We start from the raw sequence: 24,967 nt of genomic DNA, 5'->3' as shown, positions 1-24,967 counted from the left end.
GGGATGTTAGGAGAATAAGAGAAATAAATCGGTTTCATCCAAGAATCAAAACCAGTTTGCAGCTACAGTTCACTAAGAGCTTATCTAAAAAAATATTTTATTTTCATTTTTTTACTTGTTAAAGTTACTGGACTGTACTCATGATGGGATTCCACTTTGGAGGATTTGGTTAATCAACTCAACTCCAGCACTTACTTTTCAGCTTGATACTTATTCTGGTGGTCTCTTATTTTTTTGCCAAACTACTAACTTACAGAAGTGCAAAGAAACCAACACCAGTTGTGAAGCAGTTCAAGACAAACACATGCACACATACACAAACACACACATAATGGACTTCTAAATGGTTTCTGTCCACTAAATTAACTTACAAGGTATTGGCTGGCGAGCTGGTGGCGAGCTGGCAGAAACATTAGCACGCAGGGTGAAATGCTTAGTGGCATTTCGTCTGCGTTACGTTGTGAGTTCGAATTCCGCCGAGGTCGACTTTGCCTTTCATCCTTTTGGGGTCGATAAATAAAGTACCAGTTACGCACTGGGGTCTATGTAATTGACTTAATACCTATGTCTGTCCTTGTTTGTCCCCTCTGTGTTTAGCCCCTTGTGGGTAATAAAGAAATAGGTATTGGTTGGCCAGGGCTTTAGTACTAGGCACTTGCTCAAGTAGTTCTGCAATGGGACTGAACCCAGAATCACATGACTGTGAAACAAACTTCTTAACCACACAGCCATGCCTGTGGATAAATATTAAGAAATCAAAAATATCTTCTTACCCAGTAGAACCTTGCTCTTCAACAATATGCAAAATAAGTCCTGGTGGATAAAGTTGTTTCTCTGGTGTGACAGAATCTCCAATACTACCGTAATGACCAGATGAACTGCTAGAACTGACATCTACCAAATTATGTTGTGGTTCGTCAACATTGAAATCTTCTTCACGATGGTTTATATTCAAGCCACATACTACTTTCCAGAAACCACTCAGGAAGATTTTATACTGAAAAATAATAAGATAAATTTAAATATTAGGTGTTACTATAATGTTTTAACAGTAGCTTAATAAAATTAGTACAGAATTATACTAGAAACTGTAGCAGAATGAGAAAATGCACACTTTATTTTACTTTATTTCTCAGTGTTATGCAATGAATGTAACTAAACAATTACTAAAGAAAATAATTTCTAAAATCTTTTAAAAATGCATTTAAATTTCTCACTGCCACTAAAAACTCAAATTATTGATGTATGCTAACTTTTGACAGTTTTGATAATCCTTATATGATTACAAATGGCTGCCACAAATGTTATAACACCATACATTTCATTGAACAAAATGAACAAAAAAAGCTGAGTTTATTGAATTTTGCGAATTTTGTTTTACCTCCATTTTCTTTTATTTTCACCAAAAATGGACACCAACATATTGTGTGGAGCCCAATCACAAAATAATGCTTGCCCTGAAGGCGTGTAGCTCAGTAGTTAGAGCATTAGGCTCACAATCATGAGATAGTGAGTTCGATTCCTGGACCAGGCTGTGTGTTGTTATTGAGCAAGATACTTTATTCCAGTTTACTCATTTGTAGAAATGAGTTACAGTATTACTGGTGCCAAGCTGTATCAGCCTTTGCCTTTCCTTTGAATAACATTGGTGCCATGGAGATAGGAAGCTGATATACATGGACGACTACTGGTCTTCTGTAAACAACCTTGCCTGGACTTATGCCTCAGAGGATAACTTTCTAAGTGCAATCCCATGGTCATTCATGACTGGAGAGGGTCTTTACCCTTACAAGCCACAGGATATCATTATAATCAGTTCTAAATTTACATTTTTTGTCAAACTTGTTACTGTCATTAAAAATGGGAACCATGTATTCTAAGCCTCAACAACAACAACGACACTATTAAGATTGATGACCATGACTAAAATATCTATTAGATGAAGTTTAATCTAAACTGACATGTCAGACATTCTATATCAGTATGTCCAGAGAGCTAGACCTATATCAGTGTGTCCTTTCATTGTTCACATACTGTTGAGGTTATTAATAAAACCATTAACCAGTAAGAAAGCTTTTATGTAGTTGCTTGTCCTGCTAAAAATAGCAGCCAGATATCCCTTAACTCATACCCTATCACCTTAGAAAAGAACATTGAGTTAGAGTTACTGAACAACCACTACTATTAATACATTGAAATGAAGAAATGTAACCCAAAATCTTAAAATGATTTCAGATGTTATTATTTCACATCTATTTCAGACATATCTATTGTATAGGAAACACAAAGAACTTTAATAAATAAAAAACAAGTTTAGTATGTGAAACAACTTTTAAATCCTCGATGAAGTTGCTATTTGTTGTTAGGTCATCCCTGATCAAAAGGACTTAAGATCAAAGATGTTCCAGCCATGACAACCACATTTTTTTCCCTATATGCAGGGAACCCAAGACCATGCTACCTGCTTTTTCATTTTCTAAGACAATCAAAGTAATAGTCTACTTTTAACAGGACATGTGACAGCATAAAGTCTCCTTTGTTGGCTCATCTCAAATGGTAATTATGTCAATAACCTAAACAATATGTAAACAATATTAAAAAAAAACACTATCTGGATGTTTTGCAGAAATTGTAGATGAGTTTTGTTACTTAAGTGACAAAACTCTTGGAGGTAGTAATGATGAGACCATTATGATTAGAGTTTATCATGAAATACAAGACTTTTAGGAAAATCCTGTCCTTGCTGATAACAAAATTACACTGTATGTTAATAGAGCAGGCTATATGAAATCTGAAACCAAAAATTAATGGTGCAAATGCTTTCAATTAATAAATACAAGAGAGATAACTGTACTGGTATTGCCAGATGAAGAAATATTGAGTTGATAGTTGAAAGTAAACAATGTAAAAGTAGACCAGGAAAGAAGTATAAGGTTAAGTTTATTGAGACACATAAAAAGGTCCAATATTACAAATTTTTCTAACTGCTGCCAGAATCACAGTAAATAGTAATGCTGATACCTAAATCATATCGCCTTCATAAGGTTGCAAAGAATATTAACTCAACAGAGATGGGAGAATTATTAGAGGGTCAGAAAATATGCTTTGCAATATTTGTTCCAGCCCTTTACCTTCCAAGTTCAAATCTTACCATGGCCAATTTAGCTTTCCATCCTTCCTAGGTTAATAAAATAAAGTACCAGTCAAGTGCTGGTATTGATGGCTTCAACTAACTCCCTCCCCTCAAAACAGCTGGTGGTGTGCCTAAATTACAAACAGTTTTACATCAGGTGATGACCAAGCATTCTATTAAGAAAAAAAAGTCAACAGTAATCTTAATTCTTCAACATACTTCATATTATTTCAATATCTATTTTCCCATGCCATTATGGACTGGACAGTCCAACAACATATTATTTTTTCTCAGTTCACTATCATCTTGTCTAAGAGAAGTGACTTCATTGTTTCCACATCTTTCTAGAGCTTCCTCTGCCACAGAAGGAAGATCAGGAAAGCACATGGCATTTATTTCACCCAGAACTTAACATCCATTCACTCAGATGTCCTTTACTAGCACAGCTGTGTCTCCAGAACATATTGTTAGATAATACCTTCAATACAGCTGCACTCTCAGCTCACTTGCACCCCATCTTTCAACATTTGCAACACAGGCATTGATAAAGAGTAATAACACTATACATTTATTATAATTCCATTCTGATCTAGGATGCTTTACAGGAATATAAAATCAACCCCAATACTTGATCAGGGAATTTACCTGAGAAGGATGAAATGCAAAGTTGGTTTAAGCATAATTTGAACTCAAAACTTTGGAAAGGTACTACACAAAATAGCACAATTCATTACCATATCATCATCACAAGTGAAAGTAGCAGACCTCATAGTCAAGATGAAAATTGTTGTTGCAGGTGAAGGGAGGATTTTGTCCCTTAAAGAGGCCAATATCAGAATAAAGTGGATGAAGGTGATAATACTCATTTCTTACACTGAGACAAAAGAATTAGGGATGGTGGAAGTAGTTGATTTAAATATATCTCACTTCTTAACTGGTACTTATTTTATCAACTCAAGAGGAAGGAAAGACGAAGTCACCCTCAACAGAAATAAATTAAAGAAAAGAATATTTCAGAATGATGTTTTTTTTTTAATTTCTAAAATATCTACATTCTACAATGCTATTCATTAACTGTCTAATTCTGTTATTGCTTTGATAATTATCAAGAGATCATTAGTTAAAGAAAAAGAGTATCTCCTTGTTACCTTTGGTAAATCACATGCATTGACAGCTCCCACCACATCAGTCTTCAATTTTTCAATATTACATAATCCCAATCTAGGAATAAGATCATCACCTAGAACAACAGAGCAGGTAAATTCTTGGCTGTAGTCACTGGCTGGACGACTGAAGAATAAAATGAGATATTGGAATTAAAACAAATACACTGATGCTCCTTTCAGAGAACAGGCTAATTAATTCAGCAATACTAAGGAAAATTATATCTTAAGATAAATCATAAATTATTAAACTAATTAAGAGTAAGGCTAACAGATTAATTAGTGAATAAGGGTAAATATTTGACTATAGGGAATAACTCATAAGTCAGGCAATAAAGTGACTATCATAAATATTCTGCTGATAAATTATTAATATGGATGGGCTAACGAAATAAATATATACAACTTATGCAAACTGAACCCTGGCATATTCTACAATTAAATATAGACTTTTCAGCCTGTTATAGCTATGCTGTTGCTTACCTTTCCAGAAATAGCAATCTAATCTCTTTCAAATACTCTCTTAAAAGGGAGAAAAATATTCATTCGGTTTTGGAATGGAATCCACAATATATCTTAAATACATTTCCTCACATGCATTACTTGTTCTTCATTTATTTCAATGGCTTATTTGGGCGACTTAGTCACCAGCTAAGACAAGAATATTTTGTAACAATACAATATTTTGTAATAGTATGAAAACAATATAAAATATCACAGTATTTTGTAACAATATAAAAACACTTCAAATAATTTGGCCAAAATGAAAGAGAATCACCATAATGCCAATGGACATCATACCCATGTAATACAATTGTGAACTTTAAACAGCCCACCTACCCATATCTAACATTATTCTGAACATTTGAACATATGACTAGTAAAAGCATGAGCATCACTATGGCTTTTCTAAAACAGAAAATGCTTGTCTTGAAAGCTGTGAACCTTACTCACATAGAAATACCTCCTATACAAGAATACTGTTCACATCTAGAAAAGTATACCTACCTTATTTGATAGACATATTTGACAGACATACTTTTCTTCTCATACTTCCTACAATGTCTTGTCCTCTCAATACCTCCTCCATCATACTTAATAGCTTATCCAATATCTGCCTTCCACTAACTGCACTTTCTAAAATTCACCACATTTGGTTCCTGACAATTAACTCTCAACATTTCAAACTGAATATCAACTATATTAACTCTCCACTCAGTTACCTCATATCCTTAGCTGAGAATATTTTCTAATATCAAAACACAGATCCTCACTTGCCTTCATTTCAATAAGTGTCTTTATTGAAAGAAAGAAATGTGTAAGAAAAGAAAATAATAAGGAATGTAAAGAATATTTTAATACAAACCACAAAAGGCCACCAGGTGGAGCATAAGCAAAGCAGTAGACATCATTATATTTTTCTTTCAAGAGAATAGCAAGAATGGCAGCTGTACCAGCTCCTAAGCTATGTCCAGTGACAACGATCTTCTGGTTCTGAAACAAATAGCAAATAAATCACAGTTATATTAGTTATATTCTAATGTATCTATATGATATTGAACATTTGTCATAATTTTATATTCTATTTCAAACTATGAAGCAGTTATAAAATATTGCTCCAATGAACTAAATATTTGTGGAAGTAGAAATTCCTTATAAACTTAAGGGAGATTACTCACAAAGTTACATTAACATAGGCAACATTCAGAAACACACCTGAAGATGGTGGAAAAGCTGTAGTAAATAAACTTTTAAGAAAAATATGAATTTTTCTTCTTTAATCTTTAATCCTTGACTTAATGCGACATTTTCTCTTCTTCTTGTAAAATAAAAAAAAGGGAAAGAAGATGTATTTCTGTATATATGTCTATACAAAGGATATGCCATACATATATGCCAATATGTAATAAAACAATATATTGTGTGCTACTAGCAGAATGAAAGTGATAAGACAATATACATGGCCCATAATTATTTTTGATAAGTTAAATACGAAACTAAGCACAAATATAAATATTTGCAGGTAAAAAAAAACAGAATGAGAAGAAACTTACACCTGTTTTCTGAAAGCCTCTTTCTATGAGAGAATGAAATTCAAGTTCATCACGAATGTAACGTGCTGCTTGCAAGATACCTTTGTGACAGCAAAACTCAGGATCTCCTGAGTCAAACATCTTTTCAGTATTTGCTGTTAAATCAGTAAGTGCATCCTAGAGAGGAGACAACAACATTCAATAAATGTAACATGCAAGTGAATGTGGACTATTTCCAAAATGAATTCAAGTGAATAGAGTGTCATGTAGTGAATATTGTGACATAACTAAACAACAAATTAAAAAGAGATCAACATAAAATTACAAGAATAAGAGAAGACATTCAACTGTTACCAACTGTAACTTCATTTCAAACAAAATAGGGATCAAATATTTCATATCATAATTTTAAGTCTGTACTGATATTGGATTTAAGTTATTGTCACTTTTACATGTTAAATGAATTGATAGAATTATCGATACTGGATTTAAATTATTATCACTTTTATATGTTAAATGGATTGATAGGATCTTCTGTCATTCTTTCCTTATTTTTGGTTATTTTATTCAGTAACTCTTAGAGGCTCGGTCTTAATTAGTTCTTAATAATAACTACCATGACATTTAGTTATATTTCATTAACTACATAGTCAACCTCCTGAATTGTATCCCTAATGCTCATTCTTAAATTTAAAAAATGGTTAGAATACAATATATCTCCAGTTCCATATTTCACACCAATCTCATCTGAGCCAACAAGGAAGTTGATAGGCAATCATTAGCCAAATCTCCCTCAAACTTTAGCTTATTATGGAAGGATGAGATATCCAAAACTATTGATCAGTGAACTAAACAATTTTCAACCAACTGCCTATGTACCATAGGTTTGCTCAAATAAAAATGACTTGGAATTACACAGCATCATCAATAACAAATCTAACTTCTCTTTGAACATTTATCATTGGTCAGTTCTGTTTTGGGAAATTATCATCAAACCAATTACTTGCCTGATGGCTGATGAATTTATGAATATCCTCTAAAGGAAACAAAGAGATTCAAAATATATGTAAGAAAGTATTTAAATTATAATTGTTTGGAATATTAAGCTCAGCAAATGTGCAGGGACAATAAGCACTAAAAATGTGCAGGCAATAGACTCCCTTAAATGCTCAAGGGGATCATTAGAAGTGGTAGATAGCTTCTATTACCTAAGAGATCAAGTTAGCAGTAGTGGAGGAAGTTCTGAAAGTGTAGTTTCTAGAATAAGAACAGGCTGGGCGAAGTTCAGAGAGCTTCTATCTTTGTTGGTAACTTAGGGCCTCTCCCTCAGAATGAAAAGCAAATTGTATGATGCCTGTGTACATACAGCTATGTTACATACCAGTGAAACATAGGCTTTGACTACAGAGGACTTGCATAGGCTTGAAAGAAATGAAGCTAGCATGCTCTACTAGATGGGCAATGTCTGTGCATACACAAAAGAGTGTAAATGATTTAAGAGGAAAACTGGGTATATGAGGCATCAGATGTTGTGTGCAAGAAAGATGACTGTTCTGGTTTGGTCATGTGATGCATTTGGATGAGAACAGCTGCATAAAGAAGTACTGAGCTCTAATTGTGCAAGGTACCTGTGGAAGGGGTAGACCCAGGAAGACGTGGAGGATCTTCAGACCCTGGACCTCACTGAGGAAATGACAAAAGATCGGGAGATGTGGCAATTTGCTCTACTTGATAAGATGCATCAAGCTAAGTGCTATCTTCCACACATACAGGCTTGTCCTTTCAGGAGCTTGTGCCACATAAAAAGTACCTGTACTGGTGTTGCATAACCACATCCATGCTAGTGCTGCATAAATGTACCCATGCCAGTGCTGTGTAAATGCACCTGTGTCAGTGGCATGTAAAAAGCACCCAGCACACTCTGTTAAGTGGTTGGCATTAGGGAGGGTATCCAGCCATAGAAACCATGCCACAACAGACAATTGGAGTCTGGCCAGCTCCATGTCAAACTCTCCAACCTATGCCAGTATGGAAAGCAAACATTAAACGATGATGATGATCTACACTATGTTCTGATCAGTTTGGTGATCTTATTCTTGCTTGTGTACATAGTGACAAACTAACTTTGACTGAAGAACCTGTTTTTCTACATCAAAGAATGATATACTTATCCACTAGGTCACTGATGTGTGTAGTTTAGAAATAAAGGCTCCTGTTTAAATTCAGTCTGGTACTTTGCTCACTTAAAGGAATAAAACACCTGATGAAGATCAGAGAACAAATTGATCAAAAAGGAGTGTAGCTATGATGTAAATATTTTTTAGAAATTTATCTCTAAAATCAAGGCTTAGTAATCTGAAAAATTATAATCCCATTAACAAAACTCATCTCAGACATTTAGGAAAGTAATTTTAATCTTGTTCTTGAACACTAATAAGGCTATAATTTAGAATGAACATATAGACCTAGATCAGAGTCTCATTGCTAGTTTCAGTACAGTTAAATCACCATGCTCTCTAAATTTCCCTATGTATAAAAATTTATACATATACACTATCGCATGTTTTTCCTTCAAAATCCAAAATGATCACTGAGAAAGATCTATATCTTGATAGCATACTAATTTATTGTATATAATATTTCTTGATATAGCTAGAAGAAATGAGACACAGAATTGAATGTATTGCCAAAATATTAATTGAAATACTAGTAGATTTGATAGCCCAATTTAATATAACTCCCTTCAGTGTTTTCATTTCTTTAAAAAAATATTCAAAAGAACTGATGCAATATTACACTCAAGGCAACTGAGAGTGTTTTATTATTGATCTAAGATGATGAATATAAAGGCTGATTGTGATGAATATGTCTAGAGTGCAATGAATATCTCAAAAGTGAAACTGCACATGAAACAAGCAACATAAGAAACATAAAAGTAAGCTGGAGAAGTGAAATATGAAAACTGGAGTAAACCCTTTTTGATACAAACCCACTTGAAGCCATCTATGATTCTATGATACAAACTTCATGTTTTAAAGTGATCGAAATTAAAACCTTCCAGCAAAATCTCATGTTAATTTATGTTCCAAACATCAGTATAATAATGACAAAGTTATTTTAACAAATTCTTCGTTATTATAAAAAATAATTGAAACAAAGACAGCCTGTTTCAATAGGAATATAGTAACAAATGGGTTAACAGAAAGAATAGTTAAAAACAAGAGCAACTGAACAGTGATCATTTTGAAAAACCTTTCTAACTGATGCAAATGAGGAAAAACTGAACTTAAAAGCCATCATCATGAATTTAGATCACTGACATACATGAAAAAAAAAATGAATTTCAATATTGAATTATCTGTAATGGATTTCACAATTTCAAAAATTATTGAACTTTGACTCAGATTTTCAAAACTATGGGTAAATTTTTCAAATAAATATTTAAATGTAGTGTTAATATTTTGATGATATAGCAACAATAGTTAGAAGATATCAACAAAATAATATATAATACATAGTGTAAAATGTCAAGTGAATTAATGTAAGTGTAGGAAATAACTTTTTAAATGTTTGTTGATGTGACATTTAGTTTTCAAATAATTAACATGACAAATTTTTGAAGAGCAATATTGTCTAAAATGTCAAGAGACATGCTAACATTAAATTTTCATTGAACAGTTAAATTACCATTTTACTCATTTATCTGTTCTCAATCATTTATCAAAACATTTTATCATCTAAATATAACTAGTTTCTTCTTCACCATAACACTGCATTTAAATGAAAAATTTTGAACAAAAAGATTATAAACAAACATTGAATGATTTTTGCTTTTTAAAAAATATTGGAAATTAGTTATACATGCATGCATGTGCACACATATATACATGTAGAAGGCGGCGAGCTGACAGAACCGTTAGCATGCCAGGCGAAATGCGTAGCCGTATTTCGTCTGCCGTTACGTTCTGAGTTCAAATTCCGCTGAGGTCGACTTTGCCTTTCATCCTTTCGGGGTCAATAAATTAAGTACCAGTTACGCACTGGGGTCGATGTAATCGACTTAATTCGTTTGTCTGACCTTGTTTGTCCCCTCTATGTTTAGCCCCTTGTGGGTAATAAAGAAACATATACATGTAGAAATAACTGATGTTATTAAAGACATCGATCAGGCTGAGTAAAAAGTAAAAGTTTTGAAACATGAAATTCATCACAAAATATTTCAACAATGCAGAAGTTTTATTCATCAATATAAGTACCATTACAATTAACACATTTTTGCCAATGAGTTACAAGTTTGTTTATTCCAGTAACATAAAAATCTGGAGTTCTGAAGTTGGTGAACTCTTTGAATGCACTTTCAACATTGGTTTGATTTTTGAACTCCTTCTCTTGCAGGAAACCATCAAGGTGTTTAAAAAAGTGGTAGTCAGTAGGAGAAAGGTCTGGGGAATAAGCTGGGTGGGGAAGAACTTCATAGCCAAGTTCCCTTAACTTCTGGAGTGTCATTAGTGAAACATGTGGTTGAGCATTGTCATGAAGAATGATTGGCCCTCTTCAGTTGACCAGTCTGGGATAGAGGAGTAGCAGTTTTTTGTTCATTTTGGCAATTACATGGTAAGATGTTTCTGCAGTAATGGTTTTTCCAGGTTTTAAGAAGTTATAGTGGATGAGTCCAGCAGTACACCACCAAACAATCACCATAGTCTTTTTGAAGAGCTCAGGTTTAGGAAAGGTTTTTGGTGCTTTATTTTGATCCAACCACTGTGAAGAACATTCTTTATTATTGTACAGAATCCACTTTTCATCACAAGTTACAATATGGCCAAGAGATGGATCAGTCTGGTTATGGAAAAGAAACAAGCAAATTTCATATCTGCACATTTTCTGATTTTCATTCAAATGGTGTGGTACCCATTTGTCAAGCTTCTTTGATTTTCCGATTGCATGCAAACGGTTGCAGGCAGTTTTCTGGTTAACTTGAAGTTCTGCCAATTCTCAGGTGGTTTTACGTGAATCTTTCTCAATGATGGTCTTTAATTGATCATCATCAATGACAGATAGGCGTCCATTATGCTCACAATCTTCAAGGCTCAGGTCTCCACTGTGAAATCGTTTAAACCATTTTCAAGCTGACCACTCACTGGTCATTTCCTCACTAAATGTTTCGTTGATATCACAAGTAGTTTCAGCTGCTTTACGTCCATTTTTTGAAGTTGAATAGCAAAATTGCTCAAATATTGTACTTCGGCAGTTCCATTTCAGATGATTGTAACAACAGTGAAAAAAATATCAATGTTAATTTATTGATGCATTAGGGCAAGTCTATGTCTGTATTATCAGATAACTGCAAAAAATGTTTTTAAAAAATTCAAAAGTCTGCAAACATCTGGTACAAATTCTTCACGATTCAAAGCATTGCTTACTTTTTACTCAATCTGATAGTATTGGTTAATTTAATTAATTAATCAATATGTACAATTTCGCAAGAATAACAATTGTTCTTTCATGCAAAATTTATCATCATCATTATCATTTTACAATCACTTTTCATTTTCAGCTTGGTTTCACCAGCTCAATGCATTTCCTAACATCAATCCCTTTACAAAGTTTACAGCATGCATTCTATCATGGTACTAGTACTAAAGAAGATTATTGCCACTAATTTGCTAGTCACTTTATATAATGCACTGACATTTTACCATGGCAACAATACTCAGGGCCTTTAATAGAAATTTAGTAAAGTGGAACAAGACTGCTTTTCAGCCCCAGGAGGTGGGAGTCCTCTCAAAATTCAAAGAGAATGAGTCTTCTTTTTTTTCTCTTTATGAGGAACAGGTAGTTACAGGTCCCAGATTTAATGTACTGATTCAAAACCATTCTTATAGGTAAAATATAATGTGTTTTGAATGGCAAAACAATGCAGAATGGACTATAATGACTGTTATAATTATCCAGTCTGATATAAAAAATAATATTTCAGAATGCAAAAATTCCTTCTTCAGGAATATGGTGAAGAAGTTTGCTTCTCAACCATGTGGTTTCAAGTTCAGTCCCACCAAGCACCTTTGATTCATTCAATTAAATTGAATTTTCAACAATTCCTTTGGCATTCCAATTTCCACACAGCATGCTATGCGAGAACCAGTATGCCAAAGGAGAGACCCAGTGTCTCAAATGCATGTCTTAAAAGAAAACTAAAAGAAGTTGAGGTAGGATTTGCACTCCGACCTCGTAAAATGCCACCAGCAAAAACTACCCATGCAGACCCATGGATTGGAGGGTTGTCATCTAATTGGTACAAAGGTATCGTCCACCAGGAGTAGGGGATCAACATATGGTAGATGCAGTGACACACTGTTACAGCACATGCCCCTATATTACTTAATAATAAGTAGAGATACAAAAACCAATTTATGAAACTATTGTCAATAAATTTAAAAGAAAAAGTGTTCTTACACATTTAAGAAAAGCATTTTATTGTGAACACATGATGAATGCAGAGAAAAGAAGACATTAATGAATTATTGACATTTACAGAAAGTCAAGTTATTCAGTATATTCCAGATTAAAGATAAATTAATATTTACCTGAAATGACAAGGTACCTCTAACAGCAATCACCACAGCAGTATTTTTATGGTCAACTGAGACAAAAAATGGAGGTTGAAATATCTGAAAATAGCAAAAGTAATAAATATAATGTGTGAAGATATATATATATATATATCAATAGATAAAGATAAGATCCAGGAATTCTAGTGTATGAAGCTTGTAAGCTTCAAGCATTCCATGGCAGAAAACAAAAAGTGGACAGTATATAGTCAGGAAAAATAACAATTTATTGGCATTGAAGGTTACATGCTTTTTCTTATATCAAAGTTACAAGGAAATTTGATATGCTGAAAGTTTCTGTATAGCTTACAGTTAGCAATTAGAGTTGCTCTGAATAAGAACAAAAATCCAAATTGAAGGAGTGGAATAGGTAAAATCCAGGCTACATATATTTCTTAGCTAGCTAATCCTCTGATGTAATAATTACTTAGCAGGGGGGTACTCAGATAAGCTATTCATCAGAATATCTTAATTACATGAAGGTTACATTGTCATTTGGGATTCCCAAATTAAATCACCACAGATGTGAGTTAAAATGAGTGGTGAGGCCAGAAGAACAGAATAAGAAAAAACAAATGTTTGCAGAAATAATACAGTCAAGAAATAAGAAAAAGAAGAGATGAGGTCAAATATTTGGGAGTGGGAATCGGATGAGGTTGTTAGGAATGAAGAAAAGGAGAGGAGGAAAACAGAGAGGAGATAGGAACAGATAGTTGCTGGGAGGGGGGTGCATGCACACACACACACATGTAAGGTCCATCTTATATTAGTCAAACATTGTGTTCATTTAAAACCATTAAGTTTTAAATGAAAACAATGTTGACAAATATAGGATATTAACAACTTTTATCATCTAAATGTACAGAATAATGGAAAATGATTGTTGCCATTTATAAACATATAACTAATATATAAGTAAGCATTCATTAAGTCTTGAAAATAACACTTCCTACTGTTTCATATACATACTTGAAGTTGTACATTGCACATCATGTTATATCTTGAAGTACTGTTATAGTTCCCTAACAAACATCAACTTTAAGTTTATCCAGTATACATTATACATCACCGCATGTCTTGAGGTACTGCCACAATTTTCCAATAAATAACAACTTTCAGGTCACCCTGTGTGCACAGCTATTTGACAAACAGAAATGTCAAGCAATCTGGCAAGCCATGGTATGTCACTACACCAGATGATGACATTATCAGTAAACATTTCGAAACATGCACATGGAAGCTCTTACTCTAATGCCATATTCAATTCAAGAAAAAAGAAATTTGCAACATGAGTGCATAACAATCAGAATTCCCTATAACTGCATCTCTACCCTCATCAAATAAATATGAGTATATACATTCCAAAATTTGCCCACACAATATCACAGTGTCACACATTGAAAGAGACAATCATGAAGTTGTTATACATCACTGTATGACCATGGTTAGTTTTACTTATAGATACAACCAAATGAAAGTGTATTACATTAATCATAAGAAGAACCATACCATTCATTTACATAGTGAGCATGTTGTCTTCAAATGATTTCCTGCTTTCCTAGTCATATTTTCTTTTTTCATAATCATAAAGGATGAAAATATAATCCAGATAAATATTTTTCACACACTATAACCTAAAATGTCTAGTGCAGTACCATGCTTAAATGCAGAATGATGAAAATTTTTCCTTATAGCCACCTAACACTTCAATATTCTCTGATGTTCAGTTTGCATTACATTCAGTATGAATTACTAACTAAAAATTGCACTTTTTAGAGGATGAAGCAATGATTGTAAATTCCAAGTAATAGCTCACAATAGTAAGCTCTGTGGCTCTGAACTAGTTAAAAATTTCAAACTTTTGGAACTCTAACTAGTTATTGTAAATCTTACAAACTCCATACTATAGAATTCAGACATGCCTGAATTCATGGGTAATAGGTAAGCCAATGTCTTCAGTTTTATTTGAATTTTCTAATATAGCAACTAATCAGCAGGTTAAAAAATAGAAGAGACATGTGTCAATTTCTCTAACATTTCAATAAAGGATGTCAAATTGAAAAACCATTTCAACTACCTTTCTGAAAAAAAGATAACTGGAATTCAGGAAAAGCAGTAGTTTTAGAAAAATGCCAAAGAAATTGCATTGCAAACTACAGAACAGAGCACTAAGTAATAATATTGGTTTTAAATTTTAGTATAAGGCCAGCAAGTTTGGGGGATGGGGTAGTCAGTTACATTGACCCCAGCACTCAACTGGTACTTATTTTATCAACTCTGATAGGATGAAAGGTAAAGTTGAACTTGATAGAATTTGAATGCAGAATGTAAAGACAGACAAAATGCCACTAAGCATTTTGCTCAGCATGCTAACAATTCCACCACCTCACCACCTTCTAAGTTGTAATATTGTTTTAATAAAAAGGCAGTGAGCTAGCAGAAGCATTAGCATACTGGGCGAAATGCTTAGTGGTATTTCGTCTGTCTTTACATTCTGAGTTCAAATTCCGCTGAGGTCAACTTTGCCTTTCATGCTTTCGGGATCGATAAATTCAGTACCAGTTGCATACTGGGGTTGATCTAATCAACTAGCCCACCCCTCCAAAAAAAATTTCAGGCCTTGTACCTAGAGTAGAAAAGAATATTGTTTTAATAAAGATTCAGAGATAAAATGTTCAAGAGATGTTAAATCCTTCAAGAAATATTAAGTTCATCCTTATTTACCTCATCACGGAAAGAAACATGAATGATTTCAGCATCAGTGAATTCAATGAACTTTTTCACTGCAGCTAAATTACACAAACAACAATTGTCTCCAGTTACATGCTCTTCTTCAGCTGCTTTACTACAGTGGGCACAACATCTGCAATACAAAAAATAAAATCAAATGTAAAAATAAAAACTATCCTTTTCTTTTTTATATTTCAGAATTAATAAGTGTTATCAATAAGAATAATAAAGACATCAAACTGACATAATTACTTGGCAGCAAATCAAGCAATCAGTGCAGTGGTCCCCTACCCACTGGACAGCCCAGATTCTGATGACCTCTAGCGTCTATTTGTTCAATCCAATGAAGGACAGTCTTCAAGGGCAACAGTTTGGTGATATAGACAAGCTTAAAGTATCCATGAAGAAGTAGGCACAACAGAGCACACCTAGATTTCTCCTAAGAGGATCTGAGAGCTAAGTTCAATGATGACATCACTAGCAATAGGGACCTTACCTGAAAAACAGGTAATGGTTGGCATTAACAGAAGTATCTGACCGTTAAATACAATCCTGCCTCAAAAACAAAAGCAAGTAGGGGGGGTGTAAGAACTTTGTTGTATTACTATTTTAAGCAAGATGTTTCATGCTTTGTTGAGAAGTTCACTTCACAATCACATGGTTTCAGATTTAGTCACACAATAACCTCAGGCCAATCAATGCCTTGTGAGTGAATAAGATAAACAAAAACTAAAAACAAAGTCCAATTGACAGACTGACTGACACAATGGATGGATGGGTGGATTGATTAATAGATGTATATGTATGTGCATGTATATGTCTTCATATTTGTTTACAACTGCTGCTCTTAAATTTGAAAGTTATAACATTTGTATGGTGTTCTGTTAACTGTCAATAAACTACCCACACTTTCAAAGGCTTTCTTTGTACCTTTGAAACCATATGGGATAAGAGATCCCTTTCTTTAAAAAAAAAAGACAAGTTTTAGAGTCAGGAAAACAGCTCGCTGCTCTTAATGATTATTTTTGTAATTTAGGTACAAGGCCAACAATGTAGAGAGAATATTAGTCAATATTGTGAACCCTAGTACTTGACTGAGGCATGAAAGGCAAAACCGACATGGTGAATTTGGACTTGTGACATAAATAGCCAGATCAAATTCCACAAAGCATAATAAAAATAATAATGATTCCAAATGTTGCTTTTGTTGTGTATTTTATTTAATGAAATGTATCTTTAAGTCATGAGATTTCCTCAATAATGTTTAGAAAATTTTTGAAGTATTGATTTACTTTCACAGAACTAATGAAGTTATTGGAAACAAAAAATTCTTAAATAATTTCTTACCTGTAGAAGGGACATAATCGCAGACCACCAGTACAAGTGTTTATAAACAGATAAAGTGGCCAGCCATACATAGCCATGGCAAATTTCATATAATACTTAATTGCACCTAAATGCATCCATCCTTTAGGCAATACAGTTGAAGATGACATAGACTCAGGACAGCCACCATCATTTATAGAACTTGCATGTGTTGGGCTAGATTCACTACTTTCACTACCTTCACCAGAAACAAGAATTCGACCTGTTTCCCTGTTTACAGCCTCTCTAGACTTTCGACTTTTGGATGGTTGGCTTGGTCTGCTGACAACTAAATGTTTTCGTTGAGTCTGTCTCCTTTGGAGTAGAAGAAGACCAGCAGCAATGTCAGTTGGCACTAAATCAAGGTCCTGAAATACATATAAAATAGAACTTCAATGCCTTCTTTAGACACACGGTAAAACATTATTATTAGACTCACCGAAGTAATTTGTTATTAAATTAATGTTACAAGAAATCACAACCTAAATAAGAACAAATCTGTCTGCAAGAAATTTCCTTCCACTTTCTGAGCCAAAGTACATTTCTTGCCAAGCCATTTTCTAAGCATATGTAAAAAAAATTTTAAGTCTTTTATTTTCCAAAACATACAACTTTCGTTCTAGAATGATGCTATTCTTTTGACACAAATATTCTTTGTATAAGTCAACAGCAAAATCTATAGAACAGCATGTCCCACCTTCCATGGCATATATTTTCTAAAGACTTGAACATGTAGGAAGTGAGGATTTATAGAGCCTGCTCATAAGATACAGTGTCTGGGCAAATTTGTGGAGATAGTCAAGCAGTTCCATGATTTTCTTTTAGCATTATGATGTATGGAGAAAATACTTTTGTCATATTTATAAAAATTACCAAATAAAATACACTGAAATAGTTCCCAAATTCTAAACAAAACAAAATGTAACTTTGAAAGTGACATTTGAACTTTTCTAGTGTAGATCATAAAAGTGAACCTGGTGTGAAGTCAACATTGTAGAAGTCACACAACTATGATTTTTATATTTCCTAAAAAATTAATTTAATTTTCATAATGATGGTGAACTTACATAAATCTATACTTAATTTTGCTATGTGATCATCATCATCATCATCATCATCATTTAGCGTCCGTTTTCCATGCTAGCATGGGTTGGACGGTTCTACTGGGGTCTGTGAAGCCAGAAGGCTTCATCAGGCCCAGTCAAATCTGGCAGTGTTTCTACGGCTGGATGCCCTTCCTAACGCCAACCACTCCGTGAGTGTAGTGGGTGCTTTTTACGTGCCACCCGCACGTGATGTGTATGAATATTTTAAAACTCCTCTAATTTTTGGATAATTAATTTTTTTTTAAATGGTCCTTGGATTTTTATGTTCTCAGCATCAAACATTTTGGATATAGTAATTTTTATTTTTATTTCAAAACAACTTTTTATAGATATGCAATATTATGTTTTAAAATGATTTTTAAATAATTTAATAAAATAAAAGGAAATGTTTATCAAATAAATTGTATATTCAATTTTATTTAAATAATTTTAGCATATTAAACCATATATGTGTAATATACTGACTGGATGGTCACAACTGGAACATCTTCGCATTATCACCTATTATAGTAGGTTATCGAACAAAATTTTAATTATATATTCTCATAGCAGCATATATATAATGATGACTATACTTGTTGCTTTTCGGTTGTAAATTGCAAATAGCCACTTTAATAATTTATAATTCTCACCTCATCATTTTCAAAATCAGTCAATGTTTCCTATGGTGTTCTCTATAAGGCTGAAAAGGTGAGTTAGGTTCTTTAACCCTCGACAACAGATGAAGATTAATTAAATCTAAAATCAGCAGTGATATGACTCCATCTTGCTTGCCGTAGGGAGGGAGCCTGTCTCTCTTGTCAGTCATTAGAAAAGTACTCTCATGTGGCTAAGAGTTGTTTTGACTCTTATTTCTAGCAATGCTGGTGCTTACAAGCATCCTTCGTCATTTTAATGATGACTATATTTGTTGCCTTTTGGTTTTAAATTGCAAATAGCCACCTTAATAATTCATATATATATATATATATATATATATATATATATAAAGTTAATCCAAACAAGAAAACAAAAAGACAACAACGCAAGGATGTGGAACAATGAAGTATTATTGGACGCTCAAGAAAGAAGGGAAGAAGGAGGGTTTGATGTTTCGAGCGGAGCTCTTCGTCGGAAACATAGGAGAAGGAAAGATCCCGAGACGGGAGGACAGAGGAAAAAAAATTCCCGGTGGTATTCACAAGGTCACATACTATATATATATATATATATATATATATGTGACTGCCTGTATATTGTTGGCGACTTTTTTTCCTCCATCTTCCCTTCCTTGGATCTTTCCTTTTCCTATGTTTCTGACAGAGAGCTCCGCTCGAAACATTAAATCCTCCTTCTTTCTTTCCTTTCTTGAGCGTCCAATAACACTATACTTGTTCCACGTCCTCGCGTTGTTGTGTTTTCTCTTTGTGTTTTCATGTTTGGATTAACTTTATATATATATGTATATATATATATATGAATGTATGTATGTATGATATACATGAACTAAGGTACATAATAGCATATGAACAACAATTGAGCATTTCATCCATTTGCTGTTTCTATTTTGATTTCATTTTACTTCTGAATCATTTTGATATTAATGAAATAGTAAATAACTTTAATCTATATGATCTCTGACATGAGCATGCTTTTGAAATGCAATCAACATTTAATGTATTATCTCTATCATAGAAGATTTTAACATTTCTACAGTGATTTAAATGCTTTGTTACATATCAATTAACTTGAATAATAGATATAACTTATGCCATCCAGAATATGGCCATATGGTGATATTTAGTTCTTGTATATAATTTATATACCTAATTTTTTACTTCAACTAATTACTCCATCTGCTATTTTCACCTTCTATCAATCCACCATATGCTTTTCCCTTTTATTTTTTTCTTTATACAATAATCAAAATCTCCTGATATTAAAAAAAGACATTCACTAAATATGAATGAATGTTGAGAGATTTGAAAGAACATTTAAGTAAAATAATACTCTTTATAAATCCATGGAGAGACCTAAAGCTCTAAAACCAACTATTGATTTGTGGGTTGCTACTTTCCCTTATTTCTATGAAGAATTTTACTGCTTAACTAATATGATTTATGGTACATGTGTTAGACAAGAAGGTGTAGACAAATTATTCTATCCAAGTCATCCAGTACTCTACCATTTCTTACCACCCCACTACTGCTCTTCCCAACTGTTTTCTCTTCTTTGTCTACATATCTTAGTATACTGAATACTCTCTACATTATCTGATGTGCAAGATACACCTCATGTACTGGTGCCACAATGGAAAGCTGACAAATCATGCTCCCTCAAGAATGACAGGTGAGTAATACAATCTCTCTATTGCTGCTACCACAGAAATGTAACCAGGGTTTGGTTGGCAAATGAGCAGAGATGTATGGTGTTCTGAGGTCCCTTTATTTTACCTCTAATGCTGGTGCCAAGAGAAAACTTACCCAATACACTCTGTGAAGTGGTTGGCAATAGGAAGGGCATCCAGCCATAGAAACTAAATCAAATGGCACATATTCTTTTTTTCTTTCATTTGTTTCAGTTATTGGACTGCAGCCATGCTAGGGCACCAATCTAATAAAAAAAGACCATGACAATCCATCCAACCCATGCCAGCATGGGAAGAGGATGAAATGATGATGATGATTTCTAACTTTGGTACAAATTCATACATTTTGAAGAGGAGTGTAATTCATTTAATCAACTCCAGTGCCTGGCTGGTATCTATTTTATTGACTCATAAAGGTTGAAATGTAGGATCAACCACTTGGAGATTTGAATCCACACTGTAAAGAGATGTAACTAAACAAAGTAGTTAGTCTGACATTACCATTTCTTCCATTTTATTACTCTATTAACTTTAAAAAAAGATAAATAGTAAAAACAATTAAACAGCTTGAAAATAAATTAAGTAAAAAGAAATTGCAATAAGAAATGGAAACATGACCTAAAAATGATGCTGAGTTCACAGTTATACTCCAATCCCATCACAATAATCTTCCTAACAAAAAAATTATTAAACACTTGGTTTGTTAATTTGTTTTTTGTTGTTATAATAATAATATTTACCTGAAATATTGTAGCAAACAACTTTGCAACATCATTTAATGCTCGTTTGCTCTCTGGATTGTTTTGAGAACAACAACAAATAACATTGCATCTAAAACAAAGCAAAAGAAATAGTTTATAATGACTGATTTATTTAAGTTTAGAATATCAAGTAAATTATTTATTCAAGTTGATTTTGTTTGTAAAAATAAAGCAAAACAACTGACTGACAAGCAAAGGATTAATAACATTAACTTAATCAAAAAAAAGTTCTCTATCCCAAACTAAAATTGTTTCATGGAAAATAAGCATTAAGCGGATGAGATAAAAGAAATTCTCCTGGATACCAGTTTACTACAGTTAATATTTTCAGATAAGGTGTCATATAAACTAAGTCAAAACTTAATATCAGGTGAACTACAGTGTGTAAAGTTACCCTACATATATAACAAAACTTTGACAATAGATTTAAATTCAAGGATATGAACTCGTAGCTCAAAACTTTATCTCTATAAGTCATTTCAACTTCTCCATTATATTGATAGATATGGAATTAAGAATAAAAATATGAAGAATCTCTCAACTAGAAATATTAAAAACATGACCATATAAATGATTTTTTTTAAAAATAATGAACACAAGGTTTCATAAACAAGTGTTATAAAAATTATATAAATTATAAGCTTACCTTCCTTCCCAGACTTTTGCTGAAGGGTATCTTCGAGTATGGCCATATCCAATAGGATCAAACAAAAGAACAATGCCAAAACTAATGACAATGCATATACACCAGCCACAGATCACTGCACCCTTTACAGTCAAAACCAACATGTAATCGCAACCAGTTGATTTCCCAAATGCCCAAAATGTACCTGTGAAAACAAGAAACACATTTTTGAAAAGCATTCTCATATAAATAGAAATAAAGAACTAAAATTCACATAGTGTATATCATTTCAAACAATTAGTAACTACATATTCACAAAAGAGTCGGTGAGAAAGATACAGTCCAATACCATTTGATTTCCTTCAACAGTTCCACCTTAACTTTTAGTCATAAAATATAGAAGCATTTTGTAGTTGATGAATGTTGAACTATTGAGGGAATTTTTAAGTGATCACTAGACCTGCTGGAAATAGCCACAAAATCTCCTTTAAATTATACTCTATAAGAAGTGTCCCAGCCAGAATTTTTTTTGATCTTAGGTTTGCTTGATCATAACAAAGCTGAGGTTAACCACAACAACATTCACTTCTACTTATATATATTTCTACAATTAGCTAGAAAATGTACTATAATAAAAATTAATGAATATACCTGTACATCCTGTTTACAAAATAATTATTATTTTGCTAATTGATAACTTCAAGCAAGGTCAGAAATTTTGGAGGAAGGGAACAGTTGATATAACAACCCCAAAACTTTACTGATGTAGTTTTTTAAGCAACACCAGAAAGATAAAAGGCAAAGTTGATCTCAAAACATGAAGAGCCAAAACAAATACTGCAAGGTATTATGACCAACACTAATGATTCTGCTAATCTACAGTCTTCAATAACAGAAAATATTAAAATAATCATTTCTAATACAACTACTATGCCACAAATTTGGGTATAGGAATGTTACTTGAATATATCTTGACCAATACTTTATTTTTCTGACTCTAAAAAGCTGACAGGCTAAGTTGACCCTACCAAGATCTGAACTCAGATTATAAAGAGCTGGAACAAATATAAGCATTTTGTCTGACACTAAAAGGATTTCATTAGATTTCTTACACGGATATAAGAACACAAATTTGTAGATACTGTATTTTATCATACCTGAAGCATTTAATAAACCCCAACAGGGTTTTTTAAAATTTCTCTAAAAATTAAGTACTATCCCTATATCTTGGTCTTATATGCCATACCTTTCCTAAACACTGGACTACACATAAATGTAATCATACCTGATAAGTGGATTCTGTCCCAATCCACAAAGACTGACCAACCATCAAGTCCTATTACCCTTATCTTCTAGCTACTGTAGACTTTGCTCTATGTTTTCTCTATCCAAATCCATGATATGGCAATCTAGTTTCATCCTGACATTGCCATCTGCTTCAACCCATAAAGATTTCATACTCAACACTTAATCTAATCCTTCCTCATCAAAACTGTACTTCTCTGGAACTATTAGGTTGTTCCAAAAATAATAACCACTCTAAGTGTTGTGTTTTGAAACGCAATTTTATCATAGTATTTTAATTATATTTTAGGTGAATTTCAACATACTTAATAAATGATGTATGCTCTTTAATAATTTTCTACTTATTTCGGACAGAAAACATTCTTGAAGCATAGGTGCCCTTCATTATGAACATGACAAAAAAGGACCTTTGTTTACTTTTTTTGCAAGAGTTCAAGCTTGGGCACAATGCCTCCCAAACTGCTGCCAATATCAGCAGAGCATGGGAAGAGGGGTCCACAAGTAATCGCACAGTACAAAGGTAGTTTCAGAAATTCTGTAGTGGTGATGAGAGCCTTGAAGATGAAGAAAGTAGAGGACAGTCATGAAGTCTTGACAATGAACAATTGAAAGCAATTGTTGAACAAAACCCACATCAAAGTGTCAGAGAAATGTCTCAGGCGCTTGGTGTTGATATTGCAATGGTTTCACGCAATCTGCAGAAGATTGGTAAGGTGAAAATGATTGATATATGGGTACTACATGAGCTCAATGAAAATCAAAAAGTTAGGCATTCTGATGTGTGCTCAATGCTCTTTCTGCCAAACACCAATGATCCTTTTCTTGACCAAAAAGTTACTTGTGACAAAAAGTGGATTCTTTATGACAACCATAAATGATCAGGTCAATGGCTTGATCGTGATGAGTCTCCCAAACATTTCCCAAAGTCAAAGTTGCACCAGCAAGAGATTATGGTGACTGTCTGATGGTTAGCAATTGGTTTTGTCCATTACAGCTTTCTAGAAGCCAATCAGAGCATTACAGCAGAGGTTTACTGCAATCAACACGCTGAAATGTATGCTCACTTCCAAAAATTGAGACCTGCATTGGTGAATCACCGTGGTCTGATTCTGCTCCACGATAATGCAAGGCTACATGTTGCAAGAATGATGCTGCAGAAACTCACAGACTTGGGATACGAGACTTTACGACATCCCACCCACTGACTACCATTTTTTAAAGCACGATTTTAAGTGATAAAACACGTTTTTAAGTGATAAAACTTTCAGGTTCAAACCAGAGGTGGAATCAGATTTCAAGGATTTCTTAGCATCAAAGCCAATAAGTTTTTATTGACAAGGCATAAATAATCTCGTTGATCAATGGAAGAGATACATAGATGCTCATGGCTCATACTTGACTAATCAAAACATTTCTATCGTTAATTTTTCCAAAATATAATTATGCTTCTGAAATCGGCCATTATTTCTAGGACAACCTAATTCATTCATAGGTTTTCTCAAACTATTTGTCATTAAGGTTTTTAAATTAAATACTAAATGCATTAACTTCATCTAACCATACCAATTGGTCTGAAAATAATCACTAACAAGCAGTAATAGTTAGTCTAAAAATAAACACAAATATTTGAATAGCAATTAGTTAAACATCTGTTTGAATCTCTGTTAGTAGTTTCTTTTCTAATATTGCATCATCCTAGAACTTGATACAGCTATTTTGTCCAACACTTGTTCCACTAGAATACTAACTTACAGCTTAAAATAGTCACCCTTATTGGCACGTGTGAGC

At 33.3% G+C, this 24,967-nt stretch overlaps 1 protein-coding gene across 1 annotated transcript in view; it reads right to left on the bottom strand.

The window, feature by feature from the left end:
* Positions 1–24,967, bottom strand: part of LOC115209163 (diacylglycerol lipase-beta) — a 58,535-nt gene that overhangs the window by 15,278 nt on the left and 18,290 nt on the right. Inside the window, exons 3-11 of the mRNA XM_029777390.2 lie at positions 21,896–22,079; positions 21,229–21,319; positions 17,018–17,403; positions 15,665–15,803; positions 12,917–13,000; positions 6,351–6,506; positions 5,663–5,790; positions 4,282–4,423; positions 774–997 (exon numbers count right to left, since the gene is read on the bottom strand). Of these exons, the coding sequence (XP_029633250.1) occupies positions 774–997; positions 4,282–4,423; positions 5,663–5,790; positions 6,351–6,506; positions 12,917–13,000; positions 15,665–15,803; positions 17,018–17,403; positions 21,229–21,319; positions 21,896–22,079 (1,534 nt within the window). The remainder of the gene's footprint in view (positions 1–773; positions 998–4,281; positions 4,424–5,662; positions 5,791–6,350; positions 6,507–12,916; positions 13,001–15,664; positions 15,804–17,017; positions 17,404–21,228; positions 21,320–21,895; positions 22,080–24,967) is intronic.

Source organism: Octopus sinensis, linkage group LG3 (assembly GCF_006345805.1).
Source record: "Octopus sinensis linkage group LG3, ASM634580v1, whole genome shotgun sequence".
NCBI lineage: Eukaryota > Metazoa > Mollusca > Cephalopoda > Octopoda > Octopodidae > Octopus > Octopus sinensis.
The sequence above is the reverse complement of the archived record's forward strand: the minus strand, read 5'-3'. Positions and strand labels throughout refer to the sequence as shown.